This window comes from Tympanuchus pallidicinctus, unplaced genomic scaffold (assembly GCF_026119805.1).
Source record: "Tympanuchus pallidicinctus isolate F22 unplaced genomic scaffold, pur_lepc_1.0 scaffold15, whole genome shotgun sequence".
Lineage (NCBI taxonomy): Eukaryota > Metazoa > Chordata > Aves > Galliformes > Phasianidae > Tympanuchus > Tympanuchus pallidicinctus.
The window spans coordinates 33,727,863-33,753,102 of NW_026294669.1; the positions used below are offsets into that span (position 1 = coordinate 33,727,863).

The 25,240-nt window shown below is 41.8% G+C and overlaps 1 protein-coding gene across 1 annotated transcript in view; it reads right to left on the bottom strand.

Annotated features, from left to right (window-relative positions):
- ABCA12 (ATP binding cassette subfamily A member 12) overlaps window positions 1-25,240 on the bottom strand; it is a 103,320-nt gene that overhangs the window by 30,649 nt on the left and 47,431 nt on the right. The window contains exons 10-28 of the mRNA XM_052675057.1: window positions 22,984-23,096; window positions 21,898-21,991; window positions 17,605-21,771; window positions 16,830-16,945; window positions 16,031-16,137; window positions 14,859-15,112; window positions 14,625-14,737; window positions 13,998-14,122; window positions 13,094-13,267; window positions 12,021-12,185; window positions 10,814-11,012; window positions 10,126-10,265; window positions 9,453-9,572; window positions 8,237-8,327; window positions 6,735-6,914; window positions 5,116-5,422; window positions 2,683-2,797; window positions 999-1,328; window positions 54-123 (exon numbers count right to left, since the gene is read on the bottom strand). Of these exons, the coding sequence (XP_052531017.1) occupies window positions 54-123; window positions 999-1,328; window positions 2,683-2,797; window positions 5,116-5,422; window positions 6,735-6,914; window positions 8,237-8,327; window positions 9,453-9,572; window positions 10,126-10,265; window positions 10,814-11,012; window positions 12,021-12,185; window positions 13,094-13,267; window positions 13,998-14,122; window positions 14,625-14,737; window positions 14,859-15,112; window positions 16,031-16,137; window positions 16,830-16,945; window positions 17,605-21,771; window positions 21,898-21,991; window positions 22,984-23,096 (6,980 nt within the window). The remainder of the gene's footprint in view (window positions 1-53; window positions 124-998; window positions 1,329-2,682; window positions 2,798-5,115; window positions 5,423-6,734; window positions 6,915-8,236; window positions 8,328-9,452; window positions 9,573-10,125; window positions 10,266-10,813; window positions 11,013-12,020; window positions 12,186-13,093; window positions 13,268-13,997; window positions 14,123-14,624; window positions 14,738-14,858; window positions 15,113-16,030; window positions 16,138-16,829; window positions 16,946-17,604; window positions 21,772-21,897; window positions 21,992-22,983; window positions 23,097-25,240) is intronic.

Here is a 25,240-nt window from a genome sequence, read left to right on the forward strand (position 1 = left end):
GAATGTCACAACCATGGAAGCTCCAAGCGTACTTTTCTTTTCAATAAACATACCTATGCCCTGTGCCTCATAGCGAGCAATGTACTGACTTGCATAACTGAATGCAGTTGGAGACAACAGGCTCTGTGGAATAAACAAAATTGAAAACAAAGAATTTGTTAATTAGTCTCAAAGAGATTTCCAGTCAGACAACCCATCAGATACCTCCCCGGCTTGCTGCACTAGCTGGAAAAACGAGTAAGATTTTTTCCAGCAGACACAAAGAGCAGTGGACCAAGCTTTGGATGGGCAGAACTTCTGATGGTGGGCTGTAATATCCCCTTAGAGTCTTTCTTCCTTTTGCTTCCACTCCCAGTATCCTACTTTATCCCTCATCCAGGGATTTAATTTAGGCTTTTGAAATAAAGTAGTGATATAAAATTACCTGACACGGCTAATGAATTTACTACTTGACTTAAAAGGTGTCCCTTCCCAGATTTGGTGAACTTGAAAACAAATGTGACTTCTGGTACTTAATACCTACCTATTTCCACCCTTGGGAAGTGACAAAGCTTTCTCTCTTTTTCCATGGCTACAAATTTGAGGCACAGCAACTAAGGAATGAACGGAGCCAGCCTTCCCTCATAGTCCTGCGACTTCAACTCCTCACTGTCTAGCCTTCCTCCTCATTATGGTTGAAGGTAAGCTATTTTTTGCTTTGCAATTTGAGAGGGTAAAATGCATAGCTCACACTACTCTGATTCAGCTGGCAGTGCTTACTCACTAAAACACCACAAGTTTTGCTTTCAGTGAAGGGATACAGGTCTCCCCCCTACCAGGCTACAGCCAGCTCTCTCGTTATGTGATGCAGCATGGATCAGCACCCACTGGTGGAATTGAGAATGGCTACAAACACGTATATTGGTGACACGAACCTTAAGAAGAGCTGAAGTGTGTTGAAGGTGAATGTTTGTTTGCTTCCACACACATAATCTCTGTTATTGAAAAGCAGAACTTACCAGTAGGCTTTTCACAGAGAAGCTCAAGTGATTTTCAATGACAAGCAATACAATGAAGGGGAAGAAAGTGAGGATGTACACCAGACTGCCCACCAACGCGGCGATGTTGGTGTTGTTGAAGAAAACACTGATGAAGTAGCTCATGGCTATGATGGACAAGCTGTAGTCCATAAGGTACAGGAACAGGAGCGCTGTATTTGATTTGGGAAGGATGTCACCCACTTTTAGGACAATGATGAGGAAGGTGACTGTGATTAGAAGGAAGATGGCACACTCTATGAACCAGGCGATGAAATGGCTGCTTGCATTAACACCCATCATCTTCATGTACTACAGAGAGAAAGCAAAGCAACAGGAATTACAAATTATAACTGTTTACTAAGAGATCTTTCATTTTTCTTTTTTTCAGTGTCTGGATAGGGCACACAAACAAAATATGCTCGCTCTTATTTTGACACACTGCCAGGTTGATAAAGGAGAGAAAACCACGCGCTCACATCTCTGGAATGCCCTTGGTTTGCAAGGAGCCCGTTGTAAAGCAACAGCATAGGCAGGATTTGCAAACATCATGTGACATAACCCACAAGTTTCAAAGCAGATGCTGGACTTACATTTGCTACTTTTCTAAAGCATGTTGGGTACTTTATTTGTTTTAGATAACGCTGTTCAACTCAGTGGCCTGAGTGTAAATACTCTTAGGTACAGTTGAAGCCAAATGTACCATTTGGTTCAGCAGGTGAACCACTTCACATACATCCCCCCCAGCAACAAATACTGGATATGCTTGAATATTTATATGGAAGTAATATTAATCTATATTAGCTGATGATCAAGTCACAAGTCATACAGAACTGTGAACTTGCCTTGCCAAATCCAAAAGAAATGAGAGATGCTGGGGTCTTGTTGCAGATTACATAGCTGAAAGATTACTGACACCCTGGATCACAGAGGCAATGGAAGTGTGCCCCCAAAACAATATTCAGGGACTGTCAACTGGACACTCTTATTGTCAATCTCACTGCAGTTCATAGGGTGCTCTTTCTTGGAAATACTTCTTTGGTGATTCAGTGTTTGTTTCCATGGTACCAGAGAACAAACAAATCTGCCTGAGCTTTATTGCTTGCTGAAGCTTAGCCTCCCAGAAAGTTCTCTGCTGTTCATCTCCATTGGCTGTGTTCACACTGAAAACGTGAGCTAATTTAATAAATTCCCTACGTCTCCATGTGATTTCTTTTCCAATAGGCAACCTGAATGAAGAACTTCATTTCAGAGAAGCTGATGTAATATGTAGCACCTTCTGAAATGTTAAGTATAATAACTCCAAGGATAGGAAGTAAGTCACTCTTCACGTCTTTGTTCCCAGTAGGTACGACTCAAAGTCAATTTTCAGGGGGCTTTAAACCTTCAGAAAACTTGTAATTTTTTAAGGTCCCCATTTTTTCCAGTGTTCAGCACAGCAAAGCAACATTCTCACCACCTGAAGGGCAAATGCCCTGCATTTCTATAGTTTTGAAATTGCCTACAATGTCACAACTCAAACGCTGCAGGTCAAACAACAGGCATTTGCAATATTATTTTCCTTAATGTTTGTTTTGCTCCATTTAATGTCGCACATGAGACTTTCTACCCACTAATAAGGAAAACTTGTTTATAATTTTGCACGCCCCAGAAAGTTTCAGCATACCTCATAAAGCCTCAGATCTTTCTCTTGAACAAGAGTTTTAACAAAATCAGCTATAAACAGCACCCAGGCAGCCATCAGAGCAAATGGAAGAGAGTAGGTCACACTGGTTAAGAACCTGTAAAAGGCAAATGCAGGCTTCAGCTGAATGTAAAACGTTCTAAGGATTAATGCTTTATACAGAATGTCTTTTGTCAGGGAGTATAATTAACAACTATACAAAAAAAAGACTACTTTGCTGTTGCACTGAAGATTCTATTAAGAGACTCCTGCATTGTTAAAATATATATATATGTATTAGAAAACATAGGGATTTTTCCAGCCTGGTTCTGAAACAGTTTTGCTCAGCAGCACCACTGGCAAGAGCAGAATCCAGCAGTGGCTTCTCCTGACTGGTGGGTGCATCCCACTTGCAAACAGCAGTCAGCCATCCTGTCAATGTCAATGGCCTGATTTTATTATCAGGCTGTACCTCCCTGTGCCTGAGGTTGGAATCAATGCTTCCCCTTGGGGTGTCTCTCCTTATTCCAGAGGATGGTTATAATAGAGCTGTATCTACCAAATAGGCTTCACAATTCTTGGTTCCTCGTCCTTTCAACCTTCCTCCCTTGCCAGTTGTGCACTGAGAGAAGGTGCAACAGTGGCCAAAAGTAAACTCCTCCTTTTGTGATGGAAAGCAAGTTCCTATTGTAGGAGATTCACTTCATTGCATCTACAGGGTTTATGCTTTCCTCCCTTGTTTCTAAAGCTGGCTTAAAAAAAAAACCAACAGCATAATTCTTAGGAAAAGTTTAATGTACGACAGCAGTAGCAAACCAATGTGATTGGTTTTCTAATTACATTTTTACCTCATAATGTCAAAAAGTTTCCAAAACTCAGCACTTTCAAGAAATTCTTCTTCCTTCTGTGCAAACAAGGTCATAATATTTATATTATAGAACAACAAAAACGCATTTCAGTCTACCATTTCTCTCTTCTTTCTTACCTTGCTGTTCTGGTTCTTCTGTTGTCGTTGTTGAGGAAGGGGTTTTTTTGTTTCGTTTGCTTTTTGTTTGGTTGTTTTTCACTATCTGCTTTGTGCATGATCCCTAGGCCATTAAAAATCCAGTATTCCTATACCTTCAGTGAGGTGGTATATAAGTTCACTCCATTTCTCTACAGGATTGTAACTATGTGATAACAATCAGCAGACAGCCATTTTCTGATGACTTCTACTGGATGGAAACAGGAAGCCTTTAGGTATTTTAATAATTGAGCATCTCATGACCCTCTGAACCCAGGGTGGGGAGGGAAACTCAAAGGCAAGCTGTTTTCTCAGCAGCCCAAGAAAAAGCAGAAGCACAGATAACTGCAGTTAAGTGCCTCCAGCAGCCAGTTAATCATTGTGCAAAACTATCTCACAGCAATAATCCACACATTTGCTGAAGCTGACACCTGGTTGAATGCTCACCTGCTTGCATACTTGCAGGCACTTTGCATGCGTTTATGTTAAGGAGAGATGATGAGTTTCCAGCTGTCAAGTGACAGGCTGACATGGGATTTTAATAGGTCTGTTGTAGCTCCCAGATCATCTTTTAGCTCATGCAGTAGATATGCAAAGCTCCTGTGGCCATTCTGTACTCTTGGTGTAAGAAGGACTCTTGTATTGTGGATTGACTGCCCAGACCACTAATATTACTTGCTGAACATCCTTCAGAGCCTGCTGATGAACATGAAATCATTTTCCTACATGTTTTCCACTCTGCTTGGCCACCAGCTGCGGTCAGGGCAATAACTCTGAGCATGTACCGTGATGCCAGCTTTCCAACACCAACCAAAATTTCCTTGCCAGAGGGACCAGTGCTCAGCTGTGAGAGATTGGCTTCTCTCTGTTGCAGTTGGCAGAGACATGGTTTATATTAGCTTCAGATCTGGCTCAAGATGAGTGGAAAGGAAGATGATCCAATACTTTTTGATCTGTTTTACCATTCAAAACTTATTTTGGTCCATACACAGTTCATGCTGCACTGCTCGGTATAACAGGCTGTTAATTCTAACAACTTGGCTCATCAAAAGCTCTTCTGTCCTCCCTCATTACAGTGGCAATGAATGGTACAATTTCACACTCTTATCCTTCTTAAAGCATCTGTGAGAGAGAGACACCTGTATGGAGAACTATTCACTATACACTGCACATTAGCTGGAATCAGTGGAATGAATAACAAACGGAACAGCTGGATAGCAATCTGTAGGAACAAAGCTCATAAACCTAGGGGTTTTTTTTGCCCAATAAATATATTTTCTAAGTTCTGCTGCACTATCTGCATGTAAACACCTGCAGAACAAGCCAAGGCTCGTATTTAACCCAATTCCTGCCAAACCCAGTCTCATTTCTACCTTTCATAGTAAATGAGGGACAGCAAATTTTACAGGAAGATGGAAACCCCACAAACTTACATATCCTTATTGTAGCAGGGGTAAGGCATGGCCTGGACTTGAACAGCTATTTCCTCTAGCTTCTTGCCAGTCTGCAGCTGAATAATGGCTCTTTCAATGCTGTCCTGGATATAGATAAATGCCCGGCTGTAGATCTGGCTCTGTGAGGTGGAGTTGTGTGGTCCCACAGTCCAGATGCGCTCCCTGATCCTGTTGGTGGTCTGCGTGATCCTGCTGCTCATTCTGATGGTGTAGTTGAGCAGAGGAGGGAGGGCCAAAGCCCCATGGGCTGGGCTGCTCCAGCTTGATGGTAGCCTGAAAATGATACCTTGGGAAAGGAAGAAAAGGTTTTTCTTCAGAGTTGACAGAGTAGGAGCAGTACACACAGACACACAGGAACTTCTCATCTTTATAAGTCTTGTCTACATTACAGCCCATCATCCCATTTCTTTGCAGCACAAATAATGCTCAGGTGGGTAGGCTGCTAACGTTCACTACCAAGGGTCTGGTACTGGAAATCAAGTGTCACTGCAGCTCCTCATATTTCCAAATGTGGTTGATGATTCTGGGTGCTAACTATACTCCAAGCCTCCACATCTTTTCCTATTGAGCGTTCAAAAATGAAAGGCTCTCAAAATAAGCAGCCGTGTTGGAAAAACCCTGCTGTTAACATGGACTGTCACAAATCTGTCGGGTTTGTCCCTTGCATGTGGTCACACACCTCTCATGAACGTGCCCATCTGTACTCCATCAACAGAGCTCACGTACTGGTGCTGTAAAATACACACCTCAAGAGTGTGGCATTGACAACAGTTCATGGCCTGTACACATATTTATATGCACAAACTCCTGCAAAGCTGAGAAACGTGTGGGAATATAAAGGCTTTGCAAAGTCCTGGTAGGAAACTGCATGCTGTAAATACAATGGAATGGAGGACAAACACAGAGGAAAACTTTTTTTTTTATGGCAATAGACAAATATTATCAGGGCCTGAAGTACAAAGAATAGAAAAAGTTTATACCTACATTTAATTATGAGGTATAAGACCAACGGGTCACAGGGCTTACAAGTAAATCCTAACTGCGGAGTTCTGTGCATTCTTCAATAACTGAGACACATCCCATCACTCAAATTAGTCTAAGTTCTTATTCCCTGCAGTCTGATTTGAAGCTGCAATCCAATCCCACAGATGTTAAAGGTAAGACTGGAAAGATTCATGATGATACTGCAGTGTAGGAATGGAGCATCTTAAGATCTTTACAATCATCTAATACATTCAACTGTCTCTTTTTCAATAAAGCATCTTTTCCCTTTGGAGGCCTGAGAGAAGGTAACTCTGTCACAAAGACCTCCAAAGGGCAGAGGAACTTATTTCCACTGAGAATTAACCCAGAGAAAATGCCAGATGACCAAAGGATCTCTTTACAGACAAGAGAAGGCATATATAGGACAGCACAAAAACACTGCCACAAGGAAGTCTGAGTGTGAAGTTCCCAGATCTCTCGGTGAAAATTGACTGCTGTGGTGGGAGCTGTGCCCACAACAGTCACAGGTGGAAAGCCAAGCCTCATAGGCTGTGCTTGCACTCTGTACCAAGCTAACTTCAATTGACAGGGGGACTTGAGACTCTGACACATACTTGCAAACAGTTCGTTCTTTAGGAAGAGTTCTTTAGCCATCTTTTCCATTTCCTCCAAGGTTTTGACTGCCCGAATGCGATTAAATGAGACACAGGAGGACACATTCACTGCCAGGGTAGCTAATGTGTTCAGCTGATCAACAATGTCAGTGTTGTTCTGTAATTCCAGCCGAATATCATCTAGAAAAAAAAAACACAAGACCAACAGTATCAGTATACATAGCAAAAAAAAAAAAATCCATCAAATCATCCTGCTCTTTATACCAGCAATGACACCAGGAAGGAAGAAAAGACATCACACGTAACATTAACAAACATATTTCTGCACTTTGTGGTGCAACGAAGGCATGTTGTTGACCCAATTTTTATGTTAATCATTTGTAATGTGCTCATGAGTTTGCCTTTGGGAGGATGCCAGCAACGTGATGTGACAGCCATCCCAAATCAGAAGCTGCCACTAACCTGCTGGGTTTCTAGACCTGTGTATGATGCTCACTATTCAATCTGCATCTTCTGGTTTTTGATGTAATCAACACGTCTGCTGAGCTGCTCTGTCTCAGGGGAGAATGGGCACTGTCCAAGCATATCAAGGGAAAGTTATGTCTGTTGTGCTGATGTGTGTACTAAACCTGATAATGAAGTTTAATAAAGATACTGCTGTTTGCTGGCTGTTTTAAAAGGTGACTGCATAATGCAGCGTAACTAATATGGAACAGCTGCTGCAGGCATGATGATTTTATGGGGAGTTCAGATAGGAGATGCTACTCATAAAATAACACAGGGGTCATCATGAACAGCATGTTCACACTGTTTGGACTTTAACAGTCTAAAGCTACTTTTGGCTGATGCTAGGCTTTTCTGGCATAGATCAGATTCATGTTGAGATGTAGGGACACGCTGAAAAGTGAGCAGGGAGCCATGAGACCAGCCAGGAGGGGCTGTGAGCACCATGCTGTGCACCGACAGGTAACACATCCACCAATGCCAGTAGCACTGATTCCCACAGTGCAGATCAGCGACTCTCAACTTGAAAGACCACTCAAGACCATCAGAAAACAGCAAATGGCATCAGGGGATATTTTATAATTATGTTTCTGTCTTCACCAGCATGGGCTCATCCCTTCCTTCCCTGCTCTGGAAAACTTTTAAGCGAAACCCTGGTGCGATGCAAGTGAGCTCAGCATTTCCCATCAGAGCCCCAGGTAGCTCATTTGAAGTGATAATTATGGCTAAACAGTGTCCTCCAGTGGCCACAATCAGCTGCAGAGATTCCCATTCTACCATTCGTATGGCACTCAGGAGAAACATCTCACACAAGCCCTTTGCTTTCTAAGAGTCTTTTCCCATAGACAAACCATGAGGTTTAGAATCACATCTGAGACTGTCTCATCTCCAATCCTGGACAGAGCAGAGCAGGACTGGAAGATGACTACAGTCTGATGACCCTGGAGCTCCCAGACCTTAAATACAAACACGAAGGTAGGGTACATAAAACAACTTACCAAGCTTGTTTATTTGACTCAGCAATTCAACTGCATCCAAATCCACCATCATCTTGATAAAAACCTGCACAAAGGGATTCTGTAGGGCATTCTGTCAACAAGCAAAGAGAAAGAGAATTTGACCACAGATCCCATAAGCTTATTTGGTGTACTGCTAAAATCCGACAGATCAGCTGTCTTCAGTAGCATTTGTACTTCCCTGCTCCTTTCTTGACTTTCTGTTCTTCACTCTGTGTTTGAAGATGGGAAAGCATTAGCAATGGAAAGAAGAAAGATGATGTTTGCTGGAGTCAGCAGAAGATGCCTCTCGACTCTCCACCAGGCATTGGACTCCCAGGGAAAAAAAAATCATGCATACTCTTTAATATGAGGACTAACTGAAAGTTAATTTCATTCATGTATGTTTTAAATCCTGTGAAAACAGCCAGCACAGAATGGGTAGGGTCCAAAATTTAGTTTGGAGACCGTCTGTCAGTTTTTTATTTGGCTGAATATTCCATTATTCCACCACTGAGTGCAGTCAGCAGAGAATATTTCATTTCACTCTTGCATTTTCTGCTCTGGATTTTCTCTCTGTGCCATGGAAATTACAATGAATTCCCAGCCACTGAAATTATTTTTGAATGCTTTAGGAGTTCAAGAAATCTCATTTATATAGTTTTTAAGAAAAGGTGGCAATTTGTACCGTGGCAAACATGCTGCATGTATGTAAAGCATTACAGCCTGCTGCTTCTTGCATCCAACCAAGGCTCTTTGGGAGGGGAAAAAGAAGTGTTATTTACATTCACTGAGGTACAAAGACATCTCCAAGCTCTTGTGTGTGCACCCAGTGCTACATGCTCATTATAGATACTGTTTCATTCTCTGAAAAAGTCATTTCTTGCCTGGTCTTGGTTGGCTGGATCACTCCATCAAGCAGAAAGTTAATTTACAAACTGAAGAGCATTCCCCGCTCATCTTAGCCTTCCAGCAGCCCTCAGCAAGGCCACTGTCAGAGAACAGTGTGTGTATTACAGACATATCATTTCATAAAAGGGATCTGCATGGAAAGGTGCATCAGGAGTATTTCTGTGATGGGAACAGGCAGACAGGCAAGGAAACTGAAGTGTGGGCCAGAAGCATGAGCTCAGGTGTCCCTGTCTCCAACCCCTTTTTTTTTTCTTAGTGAAAGGAACAGTCCCTGTGGGACAACAGGACACATAGTGAGATTTCATACCTTGATCATTGGAACCGTCTGGTTCAACTTAGTCAGTGAATTCATGATGGCAGGAGACTTATCCAGCCATTCCTGTGACTTCAGGGCTAGATCAGCCATCTGCTTCAAGGTGGCATTAGACTGTAAAGAAAAGTCCACAACAATATCTAAGTTTCAATTTATTAATTACTTGCATGAAAGCTTTAAAAAATAATTGAGGAAATTAAATAGCTGAGATTCAGTTTGGCTCCTTTAGGGTTTACTTTGCACTCTATCACTGGTTGGCAAAATTCTTCTTCAAGTAAGAACTTAAAAATGCAGTTTCATACATGGCTTTTGGAGCATGCCTTGGGTATCAGCTTTACTCCTATCAATGGCCTGTTTGCCACTACTGGTGAGCATTCTGGGACACATCTCTGTTACTAGCTGAAAATATGGAGGTAAAGCCTCATGAACTGAAAGCCTTAAAAAAAAAAGGTGTACTATAAATATTAGGGCAATTTTTTTCTTGAGGTAACGTTCATTTAAAGGTAAAGGGTGACACATACAACCAGCAATGGAACTACAAACAAAATAATCTGACTAATACTCCTAACGGTCAGAAAATAGAGTTGTGCTTCTGAAGCCTGTGCTAGGCACAAATTAAAATCCATTTGAGAGGGCATATCTTCATGTAGTTTAAGCAGAGCCATACCTTTCCCATGATTGCTCGAGTTTCTGGTGTGTCTGGTGTATAAAGGATCTTCCCAAACACCATTGGTTTTAAAAAAGACCAAATTAAAGCTCCAGTTGGGGTCTTGACCAGATCCAGGTAGAAAGATAAACAAAATGGTGCTGCAAGGGGAGAAAAACAAATAAACTGCACTGAGCACAAGTAGACCAGATAATACAGTGCCCCAATTTGTTGCTATGTCCAGCAAATGACTTCAGGCCTCTCTTCACTGACTGATATAATGTGTCTTGACAAAAGCAATCCATCCCCAATAACTCCTGTTGCTGAACTCAGGACAACAAGAGTCTCATTGTTTGAGCCAGGATTCTCTGCTTGGAGGTTAAATGGAGTTTTGTGAACTCAGTGGAGCTAATAATGTCAGCACAGTTGGAAAAACTGCGTATCAAGAAAACACAGTGACCTGTCAAGTCCCAGAACTGTACCATCAACAAATGGGAAGTGCTGCACTATCAAACACTTCTGGGCTGTGCAGGCTGCTTGCATTTTAATGCTTACAAAAATAAGCCACCAGTAATTTGGGCAAGGCAGATCTTGAACTGGCACAAACCATGAGCCCTCCAGAGAAACATCAAGATGGGTGATGGATCTCTTTGGAAATGTGAGAGTTTGGCTTTGAAACGTATTTAATATATGAAAAAGCCAGACTTACTGGAATCGTGAGGAATCCCATATTTCCTCATCATCTTTTGGACGTGGACATCCTCCACAGAACTGTTTCTTACAGGGTCTCCAAAATCAGGAAGCAAGGACTCAAAGAACAGGGGTGTGATCTCCTGGTTGCAGAGAACTTTGGACAGGGATTTAAATGTGCCATGTGTTACCCTAGTGTTGTTTGGTTTAAGTAGCACCTGCAGAAAAGGGGGAAAAAAAGCAGCACACAAATACATCATGTATGCTACAAGCATCCTGTTCTGAAGAGGAAAAAGAGAGAACAGAAATAGAAGGCAAGGATTAAATACTTCTACACTGATTTATTACAAGAAGTTTGTTTGTTCAAAATGAGAGGCTTTCCTGGGAAAGCATGCTTTTATGGCTAACCTCTGCTATGTCAGAGGTCGAGATACCATTTCAAGGCATGGGAGTCAATGTGGGAGCTGCCCATAATGTGCAGCAAGGTTATCCAGAGGCACATGTACAAGACTGTAGATCAGAAAGGGATGGGTTCCAATGGCTTTAGTGCAACCTGCAGTTATTGCAGCTGGTGCAGCAGGGTTTGTACTGAATATTTTGGGCAGTCTTGAGGCTGCAGACATGGTGTAAAGCACACCAAAGCTGGAATAAATTTTTGCTCTTGACTTAAATGGTTTTGGATGGTTTGTAGTGGGAAGTTCTCCAAGTTTTCACAATCTGATTTTTCCTAGTGCACCTGAATATTCTGGGGGAAGTCTACCATCTTTTGAGACAGTTCACAGAATGGGAGAATCATAGGGGATGGAAGGGACCTCTGTAAATCATCTAGTCAAATCCCAGTGATAAAGCAGGCTCCCTAGAGTAGGTTGCATAGGAAAGCATCCAGATAGGTTTTGAATATCTCTGGAGAAGTGGACTCCAAACCTCTCTGAGCAGCTTGTTCCAGTGCTCCACCACCAGTTGCTCATTCTCTGCATTTTCGTTCCTAGTGTTCCTTCCTCCAACCACACTGAACACATACCTGTCCCAGTGTACCAAATCTACGTGCTCCCATTAAGGCAATGTGAGAGTTTAGTAGAGATTAGTCATAAGACTTTACTTTAAGGCTTTAAAAGAGGAAGCAGTAATCCAGGGTTTAGTGCACCTTCAGCTTCTCAGGTAAGAAATTCCAGTGGAAACTGTTCCAATGGCATTTTACCTCCGAAGCAAATGCAGGCTACACATACCTTACTCAGTGGCATCCTTCTAGACTGCCGAAGCTTTTTCAGTGAATGAATGGCTTGTAGCAATGGATCAACATCAGACTCTACCTGGTGTCGGAAATATTTCATTTTTGTCAGAAGGTTTAATATCTTGTCCACAGGTTTCTGAATTTCCTTAGGGAATAACATCTGCAAGAGGCAGGAAGGAAATCAATTACGATTTGCACGAATGCGTGTACACACGCAGGCACACGCCCATGATCTGCTAATTCCAAGATGGAAACTGTGGGATGTTCAAAACTGTCAGGAGGCTTAGGGAGTGGATGTCCCATGGGAAATAAATGGGATTAGTATTTCTAAATCCCCACGTGCTTTTGCAACCCTCTCCCATACACGTTACACATCCTAAACGGCACAAGTTTCCAAACACCTGCAGTTGGGAAACATGTATCAGGTATTCACTGGGATGTAATCCAAGTTTCTAAGAGGTAGCATTTTGCACAACGCAGGTGTCAAGCACTACAAGTGACTTCTGACCTCAGCCAAATTGATTGGCATTCTCACTCAGTAACTTTCCCCCCCCAGGATCACTTCTGTAGCATTTTAAAATGTACATTCAATACACAGTACTCACTGAACAGTGCTTTTACTTGCTGTCTATGTACTCGCATGAGTGGGATATTTGAATCATTTAATAATTTGGCAGTGACAACTGGATTGGGAAAATATATTTTACGGGACATTTTTGAAGGCTTTCCTTTTCAAGGGATAAAAATAATTAGCCCAATGCCTTATTTTGGGAAGCCTGAATTCAGCTGGGAATGTTCAATAGGTTGTGACAGCACACAGGTGATACTAGCAGATAGGGAAGCATTGAGTAAGTCCAGTGCCTTTAAATTAGGTTTGCTGGTTTACACCATCTGGGATCTTCATTTCTAACCACACGGTCACAGCACGGATATGCAATAAAGATTACTGCATGAACAAAGCCTGATCTTTGGCTTGTGTAAAACAGCATTGCTTCTGGCCACTGCAGTCCTTTCAGCCATTACATGCAGCAAAGACTACAGGAAGCACTCTTCAAATCCAATACTAACCTTGTATAAGAAATTGTAAATGTCTAAGTGTCGTAACAGGGTGACCCCAAGGATGTATGTCTCACGAGTCCTCTCTGAAAGAGAGAGATTGCAGAACTCTTCTGCTACTGTTTGCAGATGTGGGTCAGAAGGATGGATGCTGCAAGACTCCAGGTGGAGAATCTGAGAAATTAACTGTGTACAAAGGAAGAAAAGATTTGTTAAGGGCTGGACTACTTGCTCCACTATACATCGTTTAATCTTGCCTAGCCGTTGTTCCATCCACAATGATGGATGGAATTTCAGAAAATGCCAGAAAATGCCTACTCCTACTCCAGAGGAAAAATCCTAAGGATTGTGTTTTACTGCTCAGCTTGCATGGTAGCAAAAGCTTTTGTGGTTTCTATCGACTGGTGTATATGAAATCTGGAATAGAGCACAGTCTTTAGGGTTCAGTCCAGACAAGATAGCTGGGAAGAGGAAAAGCATCTGGAGCTCTGTTTGCACATGAGGCTGAGGAAGGCAAGCTCATCTCTCATTACAGGAAGCTATTTTGGACCCCTGACTAATTTTCAAATCCTGATTAGAACTGTGCTTTTCCATCTAGACAGCAACAACCTTCAGCACTGAGAACCCCAACAACAACCCTGCTAGGTCATCAATCTGTTACAGTGACCTGTGCCCTTGCTACAGACTGGAGCAATCATGCATCAAGCAGTCCATAGCAGTAGCAGCTTACCAGCTATTGGTGACAGCCAAAGCCACCGTATGGCTCTTGTTCTCTAATGGTTGAACTGGCATCAATGACTGCATTTCTGATGGCTATTTTGACTTATAACATGCTATGCTTGTCTGTCCCTGTGGGACTGTTGACTTCTCCCTGTGCAGTCGACAGGATCTCTCACTACAATAACAACAAACTTACGTGACTGCTGTTTTCTGGGAGAGATGCTTCCAGAAGAGCATCAATACTGGTTGTGGACATTCTTGTTGTGTTTTTGAGATCCTCTTTGAGCTGGTCCACATTTTTAAACACGTCTCTTAATTTTTCTGTGAACGAAATCAAACAGAAATTGATACAACAGCTCTCTACAGATGTACAGTGACCTCAAGAGCACAGAGAGGACTTCACTTTTGGTAAAAGGTACAAGTGCCGTATGTCATTGCTGACTGAAACAAAAACAAAACAAAACCTTGTAAAAGAGTCCTATTTCCTTAGTTTAACAGTCCAATTGTCATCATGAGCGAAAGATGACAGGTTTAGTGAAAGCAAAGTTTGCCCAAATACAAAGACTTGGGACTTTCAGTGCTCAGAGTCTTGGGGCAGTACAGAAAAAACAAGGCTGGTCTAGCACTGTCTCTAGAATTATCCTAGACAAAGGATCTCACAGACATGGGACATGGTGCTCGATTACTTCATTAATTTAATCATAATAATCAGGATTAATTTCTTAAGTTAGCAGCTGAACACGTCTTTAGATTTCCAGTAGAAGCTATGATGCCAATGATGATGTTCACAAATGAACACTGTAAAGAAAATACAGAAAACTACCTGGAATGCTGGAATCTGTTAAATTCTCTGTGATGTTCAACACGGAATTCAAAGCTGTCATATACTGAGGAATCTCTTGAAAGAAAGCAATTTCTGGTACGTTTTCTTGAAACCTAAATTGGAAAAAAAAAAATAATAACCACAAATTTGGGAATATGAGAAGAAGGTAAGAAGCCACTGTATGGTTTCATAAATAGAATACTATGGCAGCCTAACTTGGAGGAAGAGCCTCACCACTTCATTTGTGCCTGGACATCTGTGGCATCTCCAATCAGTACGTTCCAAAGCTCCTTGGAGATCCTTCTGCCATTCAGTACATTGGTCACAACTTGGCTGCTCAGCTCAATAGCACGGAGAAGCTGTTCATGAGATTGATTCTGTTCACAGAGTTCTCCAAAGCTAACATCAGGGAGATGGCAAATACGCTGTATTGACTTAAAGCTCTCGTAGTCACAAAGAAGTGCTGTCAGATTCCGGAGCAGAGATATCTTCAAAGAACATTTTGAAAAGGAAGACAAATGCACAAGTTAGAAGACAGAATTTTAAAAAGGTAAGTTTTAAAGAGCTGTTCCTAGCTGTTCCTTTGCATTTTTCCGTAGGGTTATTAGTATTTTTTAATTATATTTTTATTTAATCCACAAGGTCTCAAATAGAACATCTCACACCAATTATTCCTCTTGTGATAGGTGTAGCTATTTGGATATCAGCTGGTCATCCCTACAATAGCACATGAAAACAGCATGTGAACAGGAGACAGCTAAAAGTCAGGACTTCAGCCTTGGCCAGCTGGATGTGCAAATTCCAATCCTTTGTCTAGTCTTCTACCATGGGTTTTCCTCTTTCCTGACATCCCTCTTTACATTAACAGTCATAGCAAGAATTGCCATCTGTTGTATGCCTGATGTTACAGAGAAGCTCATCATGTTGTTTTTATAGATATAATAAGCAGTAACAGCACGGAAAACTTATCCTTTTTAAAATATGCTTTTTTGTCTTTTTTCTATTTCTCTTCTTGAGAGAGATGGAATAAAGTGCATACATGCTACAGCTCAAACATCTATGTATGATGTGAGAAGTACTTTATTCAAGTGAGGCACTGCTAAATCCAAAGCTGGCTAGGGAAATCCATAAATAAATATTGCTTAGGTGCTTGATCTCAGAAAGTACTGCAGTGTTGTTAGGCATCTACCCTCTCAGAAAACTGGGTATACGCTGTGCATAGGACTTGTATAGCAATAAGTTCATCAGCCAGGACTTTTAAATACAGGCAGAAGACAGTTTCCTTCCCAGCTTTTATCAGCTGTTCTGTGAAGACTTTTTTTCATATGCGGTTTTCCAAAATTTCCATTTCACATTCATGTATCACTGCAGGATGTCCTTCAAGTCAGCATTTTAAGCAGACTCACTTTTAGCTTCAGGAGCTCTGGTATGGATGAACGTTCCTCGGAGGTATTATTTTGCATAAAACAGTTCTTTTTCAGATGAGTTTGCTTCAAGAGCAGCATGATGTTTTCTGTGGGAGGGTGAAAACAAAAGTTACTTGAAGCAAAAACACCAGAATTGCAGAAACTTCATAGATGGGGATATTGGCACTTTCATGCCAGTGCCTACTGAGCACTGTTAACTTCTACAACATTCAATTGGCTCAGGACCTCTGAAATCACAGTCCGAGATCTGGATTGCAACCTGCTGATCCAGTTTGAGTAGGTGCTCAGCTCCTAAGGAAACACACCCCACACCATAAACAGGCCTTCCAACAGTGTGCTTCAGAGCATGCTCAGCATCTCTATTCTGTCAGCAGATAAACCTCTGAGGTTTTACAATAAGCATATATCATGAATATCTACTTGGAATATCATGCTAGCTCTCAAAATAACTGCTGTCATCTTAAGGGTACATAAAGCTTGGAAGGGAAAATAGGTTTCCATTCATAAGGATTCGTTATCTGAGTGTCAGTAACCTGTCATCACATAGAGAACAGCACACGTGCCTTTTGTATAAAGCTGGATGGAAAACACATCCACAACGTGACATAACTCAAACAAAGAGGAGTCTGGCTTCCCTAAGCCTCACAGCTGCAGTTAATTGCCAGCAGACGAAAACATGTAGCACTATTCCTTCCCACCATTACACAGAACCCTTTGAAAAGTCAGACACAAACATATTGCAGCTGAGGTCCCACAGCATTAATGGAATCATGATTACCTGTCAATTCGCTGTCTTCAACTTCAGTGGCATTTATTAAACACATCAGGTAAGGGTTATAGCTGTTATTCACTGTCACTTGTAAGATGGTGCTTTCAAATTCTAAAAACAGAAACCTGAAAAAATAAGGTAGGAATTTAAATCAGCTTCTCCTTCAGAAGCAAGGGATGTTAGCAAGCGACCTGTCAGCTGCACAGATGCTGCTCCTTGGCAGCTGTAAATAAGAATCCCAGATGAAGCCATGCATCTCTCACAACATTTCCTAAGCGGATACCCATCCTGTTTTATTTCATCCATTATTTCTGCCATTATCTCCCAAAGCTGTCATTCACTCTCAAACCATAAGTAAAAGAAAACATACTCGAAAGGTTCACTGTGGATGCAGTACTTAGGAAAGGCATGCTTACAGGAGGCTAAGAAACAAAAATATCACAAAAGAAGGGATATCATATAAGTCATATCACAAAAGAAGGGATTCCAAAGAGTTTACTGCTGGTGGGAAGCCTCCTACAGAATTCTACTTCCACTGTGAATTGAGACATATCAACACAGATGTTCTCTGAAAGCGCACTTTCAACTACATGCTCAGCTCAGACAGAAGTTTACTGTCCTTTGATTTCACCCACATTACATCTGGTATCTTGAATTAAGGTGATTTCAGAACAAAATTGAACCACTGGAAGAAACTTTTTGTAATGCTAGAAGTAAATGAGCGCTGTGATTGACCAAAAAAAAAACCAAAAAAACCACATTAGTATCCAAAACCCAAACTCACCGTGCGATCAGAATGGTGGGTGACAGGGTTTGGTCACTTTGAGTCCAAGGCAGGCTCTTGTTGTACAGGGTTTCTGCCATATCAATGAAGTGATGAGTGACTATGTCAAACACAGCATCCAAATTAGTTTTATTGGAGAGAGAAGCTGAGCTAGAACTTGCAGGGAGTTCACTTAGCAGATCAGAGATGTTCAGCAGCTTAAGAACATAGTGAGCAGCTTCTATCATGTCTAGAGCTGACACATTGTTGGCAAAGTTGTTTGCCACTGCTTCCAGTAACTTTGCAAAGGCAGCCACTTCAGCTGGATTCCTTTCACTGTTCAGTGACCTGTCAACTACTTCCCAGATGTTTGAGAAATAGCTCAATTTGGTGAGGTTGTAAGAATATAGCAATCTCTGCAGCATGTTGTTCATGAGAAGCTCACTCTGTGCCATGCTGAAGAGCACGGACAGGTTATTCCAGCCTGCAGAGCTGTCAGAGGAATTGAGGGAATTGAGTTCTGTCTCATTCAGCACAAAAGGAAGGAGCATGTTCAAAAGCTGAGATGGGAGCCCACCACTCACGTCCTGGACTGGGATGGGGCAGGAGGCATTGCCCTGCAGCAGAGTCTCCAGGAGAGCAGCCAGACCTCTCGTCTTCTCCTCTACCCAAGAGTTTTCCACCTCAGAGACGAGCTTTAATTTGGAAAGGAAACGCAGGGAAAACTGCAGAGACTGGATGGTGCACGACAGCTCCTTGGAAAAGCGTTCACTGCTGTTCTTGTAGACAGCAGCAAACTCTGGAGACAGCTTCAGGTTCCTTATGGCAAGCTGGAACATTCTGCTGAAGGTTTCATTGCGCGCAGCTCCACTCTCGACATCCATGGAGGCAAAGAGCTCTTTGCAGGGGCTGGAGGCTAACGACTCACTGAGAGTGGCATTCTCAAACAGCATCTCAAGTGTTACGTGGAGCACATCCCGAGCGGAGCAATTCTGGCTTGTTCTGGCACTGCTGTCTCTATTCTCCAGAAAAGGGCTCAAGGCTAAGAGCATGAGATCCACTGCTCTAGTCTTCAGTGAAGCATTGTGTGGTAAGGAAGACTCACTGAACTCCTTCGGCAGCAACAGATGGAAGAAATCATAGATAACGTCTGTTTTTTCTTCAAGCGTTTTGTTTAAGTTCGTGTCGTGAAGGACTTTCATTCCTGCTCTCCATATTTCAAACAATCTTTGGGTATAGTTGTTGTACGAATCAAATAGTAGGTTAATAGCTTCAAAATCACTGATATTGTAACTTTTCTGCAAATCTTTTAAAAGAAAGATACTCCTTTGTACGGCTTGTGTGTACACGGCTCGCGAGTACATGGCTCCCATGGAGTCACCTTCATCAAACAGCTCAAATATGGAGGAAATAAAGGCCATTATCTGCTTCAGTTCCTTACTGAAAGGAAGACTGGAGTCATTTTGCATGGTACCGAACTGGTTCTGCAGTATGTCTAGAAGAGACTGGAAAGAAAGACTGTCTGTGCTGTCCCAGTTCATGGACCGAACAACTTCAGCAATCTGGGACAAAGCATGAAGTTCACTTCCCTGCCTTTGACGAGAAAAACTGTGGAGCTTCTGCATTAGCTTCGACAAAGAAGAGATCAGCAGATAATGATCACTAGTATTCACCCTTGCCACAGCAGCAAGAAGTTTCTCGAGGGCCAAGAGCTGTTCTGCAAAATTTTCTGAAGTTATAGGGGTCAACAAGAAGTCAGAAAATAATGATGACACTTCTTCACTTGTACTGGGATAATTTTCTATGTCTTCCAGCAAAACTGCATGAAGTGCAATCATTTTGATAACCTCCCATGTCTTCTCTGTATTAAAATGAGTCTTGTTTAAGATGATCTGATTCCAAATCACTGCAGCTGTGGACAGAATATCTTGATTTTCCTTCCCTTGGGAATTACTGTAAAACAATCCTTCACCACCCGTCTCATACAGCGGGATCATTTCTTCAAGTATTCTTTCCAATTCCAGTGTGCTGTTTGTAGAAGAAGTTGAATTGAAGAAGTGTTTCAATAAACTATAATAATCATTCAGATCTGAGGATTTCATTCCTCCAGAAGAATTACCAAAAATATCATATACTACTGTTTTTCCAGGAGCCAGCCCAAAGTCCACAAGCATCAGGGCTTTTTTCACAATCTCCAGGAGTTTCACATATTGATCCACTTCCGTTAGGTTCCATTTGGTGGTCAGCACCTTGCCAGTGGCATGCCACAGACGCAAAAAGTGACCCCATTCAGACCTGTGGGAAGCATTTCCACCAACCTTTAGTAGTTCATTTACACTGCTGTTCCAAGTGAAAATAGTTGGTAACAGATGAGAAAACACAGGCACTCTACCCCAGCCTGCAGAGATGTCAGAGGAATTGAGGGAACTGAGTTCTGTCTCATTCAGCACAAAAGGAAGGAGCATGTTCAAAAGCTGAGATGGGAGCCCACCACTCACGTCCTGGACTGGGATGGGGCAGGAGGCATTGCCCTGCAGCAGAGTCTCCAGGAGAGCAGCCAGACCTCTCGTCTTCTCCTCTACCCAAGAGTTTTCCACCTCAGAGACGAGCTTTAATTTGGAAAGGAAACGCAGGGAAAACTGCAGAGACTGGATGGTGCACGACAGCTCCTTGGAAAAGCGTTCACTGCTGTTCTTGTAGACAGCAGCAAACTCCGGAGACAGCTTCAGGTTCCTTATGGCAAGCTGGAACATTCTGCTGAAGGTTTCATTGCGCGCAGCTCCACTCTCGACATCCATGGAGGCAAAGAGCTCTTTGCAGGGGCTGGAGGCTAACGACTCACTGAGAGTGGCATTCTCAAACAGCATCTCAAGTGTTACGTGGAGCACATCCCGAGCGGAGCAATTCTGGCTTGTTCTGGCACTGCTGTCTCTATTCTCCAGAAAAGGGCTCAAGGCTACATGCAAAAACTCCCAGATTTTTGCCTTCAGTGAAGCATTGTGTGGTAAGGAAGACTCACTGAACTCCTGCACTACAAGACACGTTAAGTTATAGACAGCATTAATCATTTCTTCAGGGGAAGCTTCACTGGCATTTCTGTAGTGGAGGATTTTCATTCCTGTCCTCAGAAGTTCAGAAAATCTCTCGAAGGTTTTGTTGTCAAAATTAAAGAACAGATCTATATATTTTAATTTACTGACATTGTAGTTGAGCTGTAAGTCTTTTAATACATACAAGGTCTTTTGTATGGCTTGAGTGACTAGCGAGATATTGGCTACTTCGGAGTTTTCCCCATCAAACTCTTTAAATACAGCTGCTATAAATTCAGACAGTTGACCAAACTGTTCACTGAAAAGACTATTTGAATTATTAACCAGCTTTTCAAAATGGCTGTGTAATACCTCTAAAAACTGCCCATAGGCTACGATGCCTGTATTGTTCCATTGCATTGATCTCAGCCTTTCAGCAAGGCGCCAATAGCCATTCAGTTCGTGCCACCGCGATTCACCCATGGAGCTTTCTACTTTCCGCATCAGCTCAAACGCAGGCAGCAGCAGGTAGTCATAACCTATGTTTTCATGTGTCAGTATAAAAAATATCTTTTGCAGAGCTAGGAGTTGGTCTGGAAAGCTTCTGTACGACACAGGTTTAAGAAGATAATCAGAAATCAAAGACGGTATTTCTTCAATTCCATTGAAATGATCTCTTAAGTCTCCCAGGAATGATGGCATGCTAATGGTGAGTAACGTTTTGAGAGCATTCTCAGTTTGTGCCATACTAAAATTAGAATTATTTAACAAAACCGGATTCCAAATCATTGTAGCTAATTTTAAAGCACCCTGAATTTCTTTCCACTGGGTCATTATATTGAAAATGGAAGTCCCGTTAAAGTTGCTCTGTAATTGCTGTGATGTCAAGTTATAGATTTCATCAATTACGTCCTTATTATATTCTTCCTTTAATTTATAATCATGATGTGGATTCATTCCCAGTGCAAGAATTGCGTACAACTTCTGTAATGTTTCATTCTTCAAATTTCTGAATAGATTTAAGCTTTTTAATTCACTTCTATTCATTTTTTTCTCAAAGCCTTTTAAACGATGTAGAGACTTTTGTATGGCTTCTAAATCATCTGAATTAATGGACCTCTTGGAGACTTTTCCACCAATCTCTGGTAGCTTTATTTTTCTGGAGGGAAAAAAAGAGCATTTTAGTGAATATGAAATCAATGCAAGTGGAAACGTGAAGTGATTTAGAGCAAAGATCATAGATTTGAGTTATCTGTAAGTAATATCCCTTTAGTCAATGCCTTACCTCAGAACTTCTTCCAGCTCTGCTACTAAAGTCCACTTATCTTTCCAGTTAAAGTGATTACAAATATATCTGATCACCAAACTTTTTTCTTTATCTACAACAAACAGATAAAGGTGATATTCACGTTAGTCTGGGCAACTAAGAATAGCTGTTTAGCAAATCTGTCACCTAAAATTGCACATATGCTGTTAGGCTCCTATGACATGACACAAGATCCTAGATAGAACTGTCCCTTCAGGGTGGAAAGTCAGGATCCTACCTGCCATTGCAGTAATGATTTTCTTTCTCAGGAACAGTTCTGAGTGCAACAGAGCTCTCCTCCTGATTTAGGACCCCTTTTCTACTATTAACACAGCACAAATTGGCCTGATGTCATTACTGGATTTCTCACCGTTCATACAGGGAGACTTTTTACTACCTGCACCTGAGCTTTGACTACATAATCTATTTCTGTCAGAGTTAAACTCATCTTGATATCCCTGTGTGGTCCAGGCCTCTCCACCCTTCACATCTCCATGTCTTCCCCCACTTGCACTTCATTAATCCGCTTTCTTATTCACCCCAACTTCCACCATCTCCATCAACCAACAAGAATGGATGGCATTTACAGTCTGTCCCTGGCAGCACTTACATGCTGTACCTTTCCCTTGCCCTCTCATATCACATCAGTTAAGAGGTGGTTGTCTCTGCCTCTACTGTGGAAAGTGAATGGAGTAGAAGAATGGCTACTTTAGACATTTACAAGTCCAGTCTCAATCCCTACTTTGGTATAGCCACAAGTGTTTGACAGAGCTCACAGCTACAGGCAGGTATTGACAACAAAACTGAAGGTAAAAATTACTGCTTCCCATTTCCACTGAGACTGCAACTCATGTTAATTCATCATCTCCTGACAAAACCAACCTTTTTTGCTTTTGCAGTCAAAATGAGGTACTTTATTCACGTTTGTAAAAAGTTGAAAGGAGAATTCATTATGCTGAGCCTTGAACAGTATGCAGTTGGTATGGTTACTTATTAGCCTGCAGTTTGCTTATACTGGGCACCATAGGTTTTCAGTAGAGATATGACTATGTGCAGGAATCTTACCTTGCTCCAAGCAATTCAAGGAATATGGGGGATCTGTAACCCCATTTTGAACAGTTTTGAATCTATCATCAGTAACAGGTGATGTAGAGACACTCTGAGCTGCCAGCACACCACTAAAGGGGGGAAAAAAAAGCACAAGGAAAATAAATAGTGGTTGCAGCTTTATGAGAAGAAATAAAGCAAGTGTTCAGATAGGAAACAGCTGGAGTACAGCCTATGATTCTTAAAACTTCTGATAGAAAAGACAGTGCTCCTATTTTTAAGTATTTGTTTGATCATGCACAAGATACAAAGATAAAGGGCTTCAAAGGGAAATCCTTAGTGGTATATTAGCAGTAATGTGCATATTGCATTCATTGGGAGCATTTATTCAAAGGGTTATGCAAAATCTATACACCACTTAAATCCTCATAATAGGGCTTAGAAAACACTCAGGTGAAACACCGCCCTTGTGATTCACTGCTGTGGGTGAATCTCCTCCTAACAGAAAGCAAGAGGCAGAGCAGACGAGGCTCCTGAGAGAACAGGCTCCTTGGAGATGGTATTTGCAGATGGAAGAAGCAATCACAAATACATAACTTCTACCACGTCCAATTTTCCTTCTTTCCTCTTCTATATTGCAATAACCAGGCTTTCAGGGAAGCAAGGAATACATGTATATATTTTTTCAGTCTCTGAAAGAACAAGCTGACAATCAGTCATATTGTATTGCAGACAAAGCTGTTTAAAAGATTGCCTGCTCAGTGTGTGCAGGTTACTGAAAACTTCATGGTGATTATTAGTCCCTTTTCCTTCTCCTACATAAAGTGCAGCTCTTCACTCTAGCTGAGGTCACTATGGAATGCATAATCACTCGCCTGCCCAGAGTTCTACTGGTGATGCACACAACACCTAGCTGAGCTGATTCTAGTGGCATGAATATATACATAGTGATTTGTGGGAACTGACTGCTCGTGAGAACAGAGCACCAGGGATCTTTTTTCTTCTCATTTAACATAATGTCTCCATGAAGGTTTTGTGGACTTCGTGCTCACCGTTTCCATTTTGCAGAGGTGCTTGTTAGCCTCTGTCTAGGAGGTGAAGAAGCTGCTGTTATAAATGACATATTTAGTTGAGCACCATTTCTTGTCTTCCACATCTTTTTCTTTTTTTTTTTTTGCTACAAGAAATTCCCTTCACAGCATTTCTTCAGGAGCTCAGAACTGCCTGAGTAAAAGACATGGCCAGGCTAGCTAGGATGCTATTTTGTAAGCCTCATTAAAAATACTATTTGTGCAATCCATTTGCAGTAACTCTTTACTCATGCGTTTACACTGCCCCGTGCTAGGCATAAAAGCACTGCAGTCCTGGTGGTGAAATTCTCTGTGCCTCTTTGTTGTGCCTCTGAAAACTTTGCCCAACTCTGCAGTCATGAAGCAAAGCAGAGCAACATAGTAAATATTAATTCCTCCTGGGCACTCAAATGGTGCTAGTTCTCAAGCTTGATACTTCAAGCCAGTAAGTGTGAACAAATGCAATAATCCTGCCACTAAAACAGCAGCACAGACAAAACATCGGTGAATACCATTAAAGTCTCACCACAGTGCAACATACTCCTTTAAGGATAAGGTTGTTACAGCTTACAAATAGTTCTCATGATGCAGAAAAGCAAATTACCTGGATAGAATCACAGAATGACCCAGGTTGGCAGGGACCTCAAGGATCATGAATGTCCAACCCCCCTGCCACAGGCAGGGCCATTAACCTCTCCATTTAATACTAGACCAGGCTGCCCAAGGCCCCATCCGACCTGGCCTGGAACACCTCCAGGGACAGGGCATCCACAGCCTCTCTAGGCAGCCTATTAAGCACCTTACCACTCTCACAGTAAAGAACTGACATCCAACCTAAATCTCCCCTCCTTGATACTAGATATACAGGTTTTTAAATGCCTTGGCAACATGCTAGTGATGAAAAGCAAGCTTCTCTAAGCCTGAGTATAAACAGAGTGACAAAGTTTCTATAACCTCTATTGAAATCTTTGCCCAACTGCTCATATGTATAAGAACAAAAATGTCTGAAGACCTTCTGTTGTTCACTTTCCTCCACGTACTGTAGCAAAAGGAAAGTTCAGAATATTTTCTAGCAAATGCAGTCAGTCAATAGATAGATAGATGATTTGGTACAGATTCCCAATCTCATGGGTGACTCACGTCCATTAGAGGAAAGTGAGAGTTCAGCCCAACGAAAGACCAGAAAGGCATTCTGAGGCTAAGCC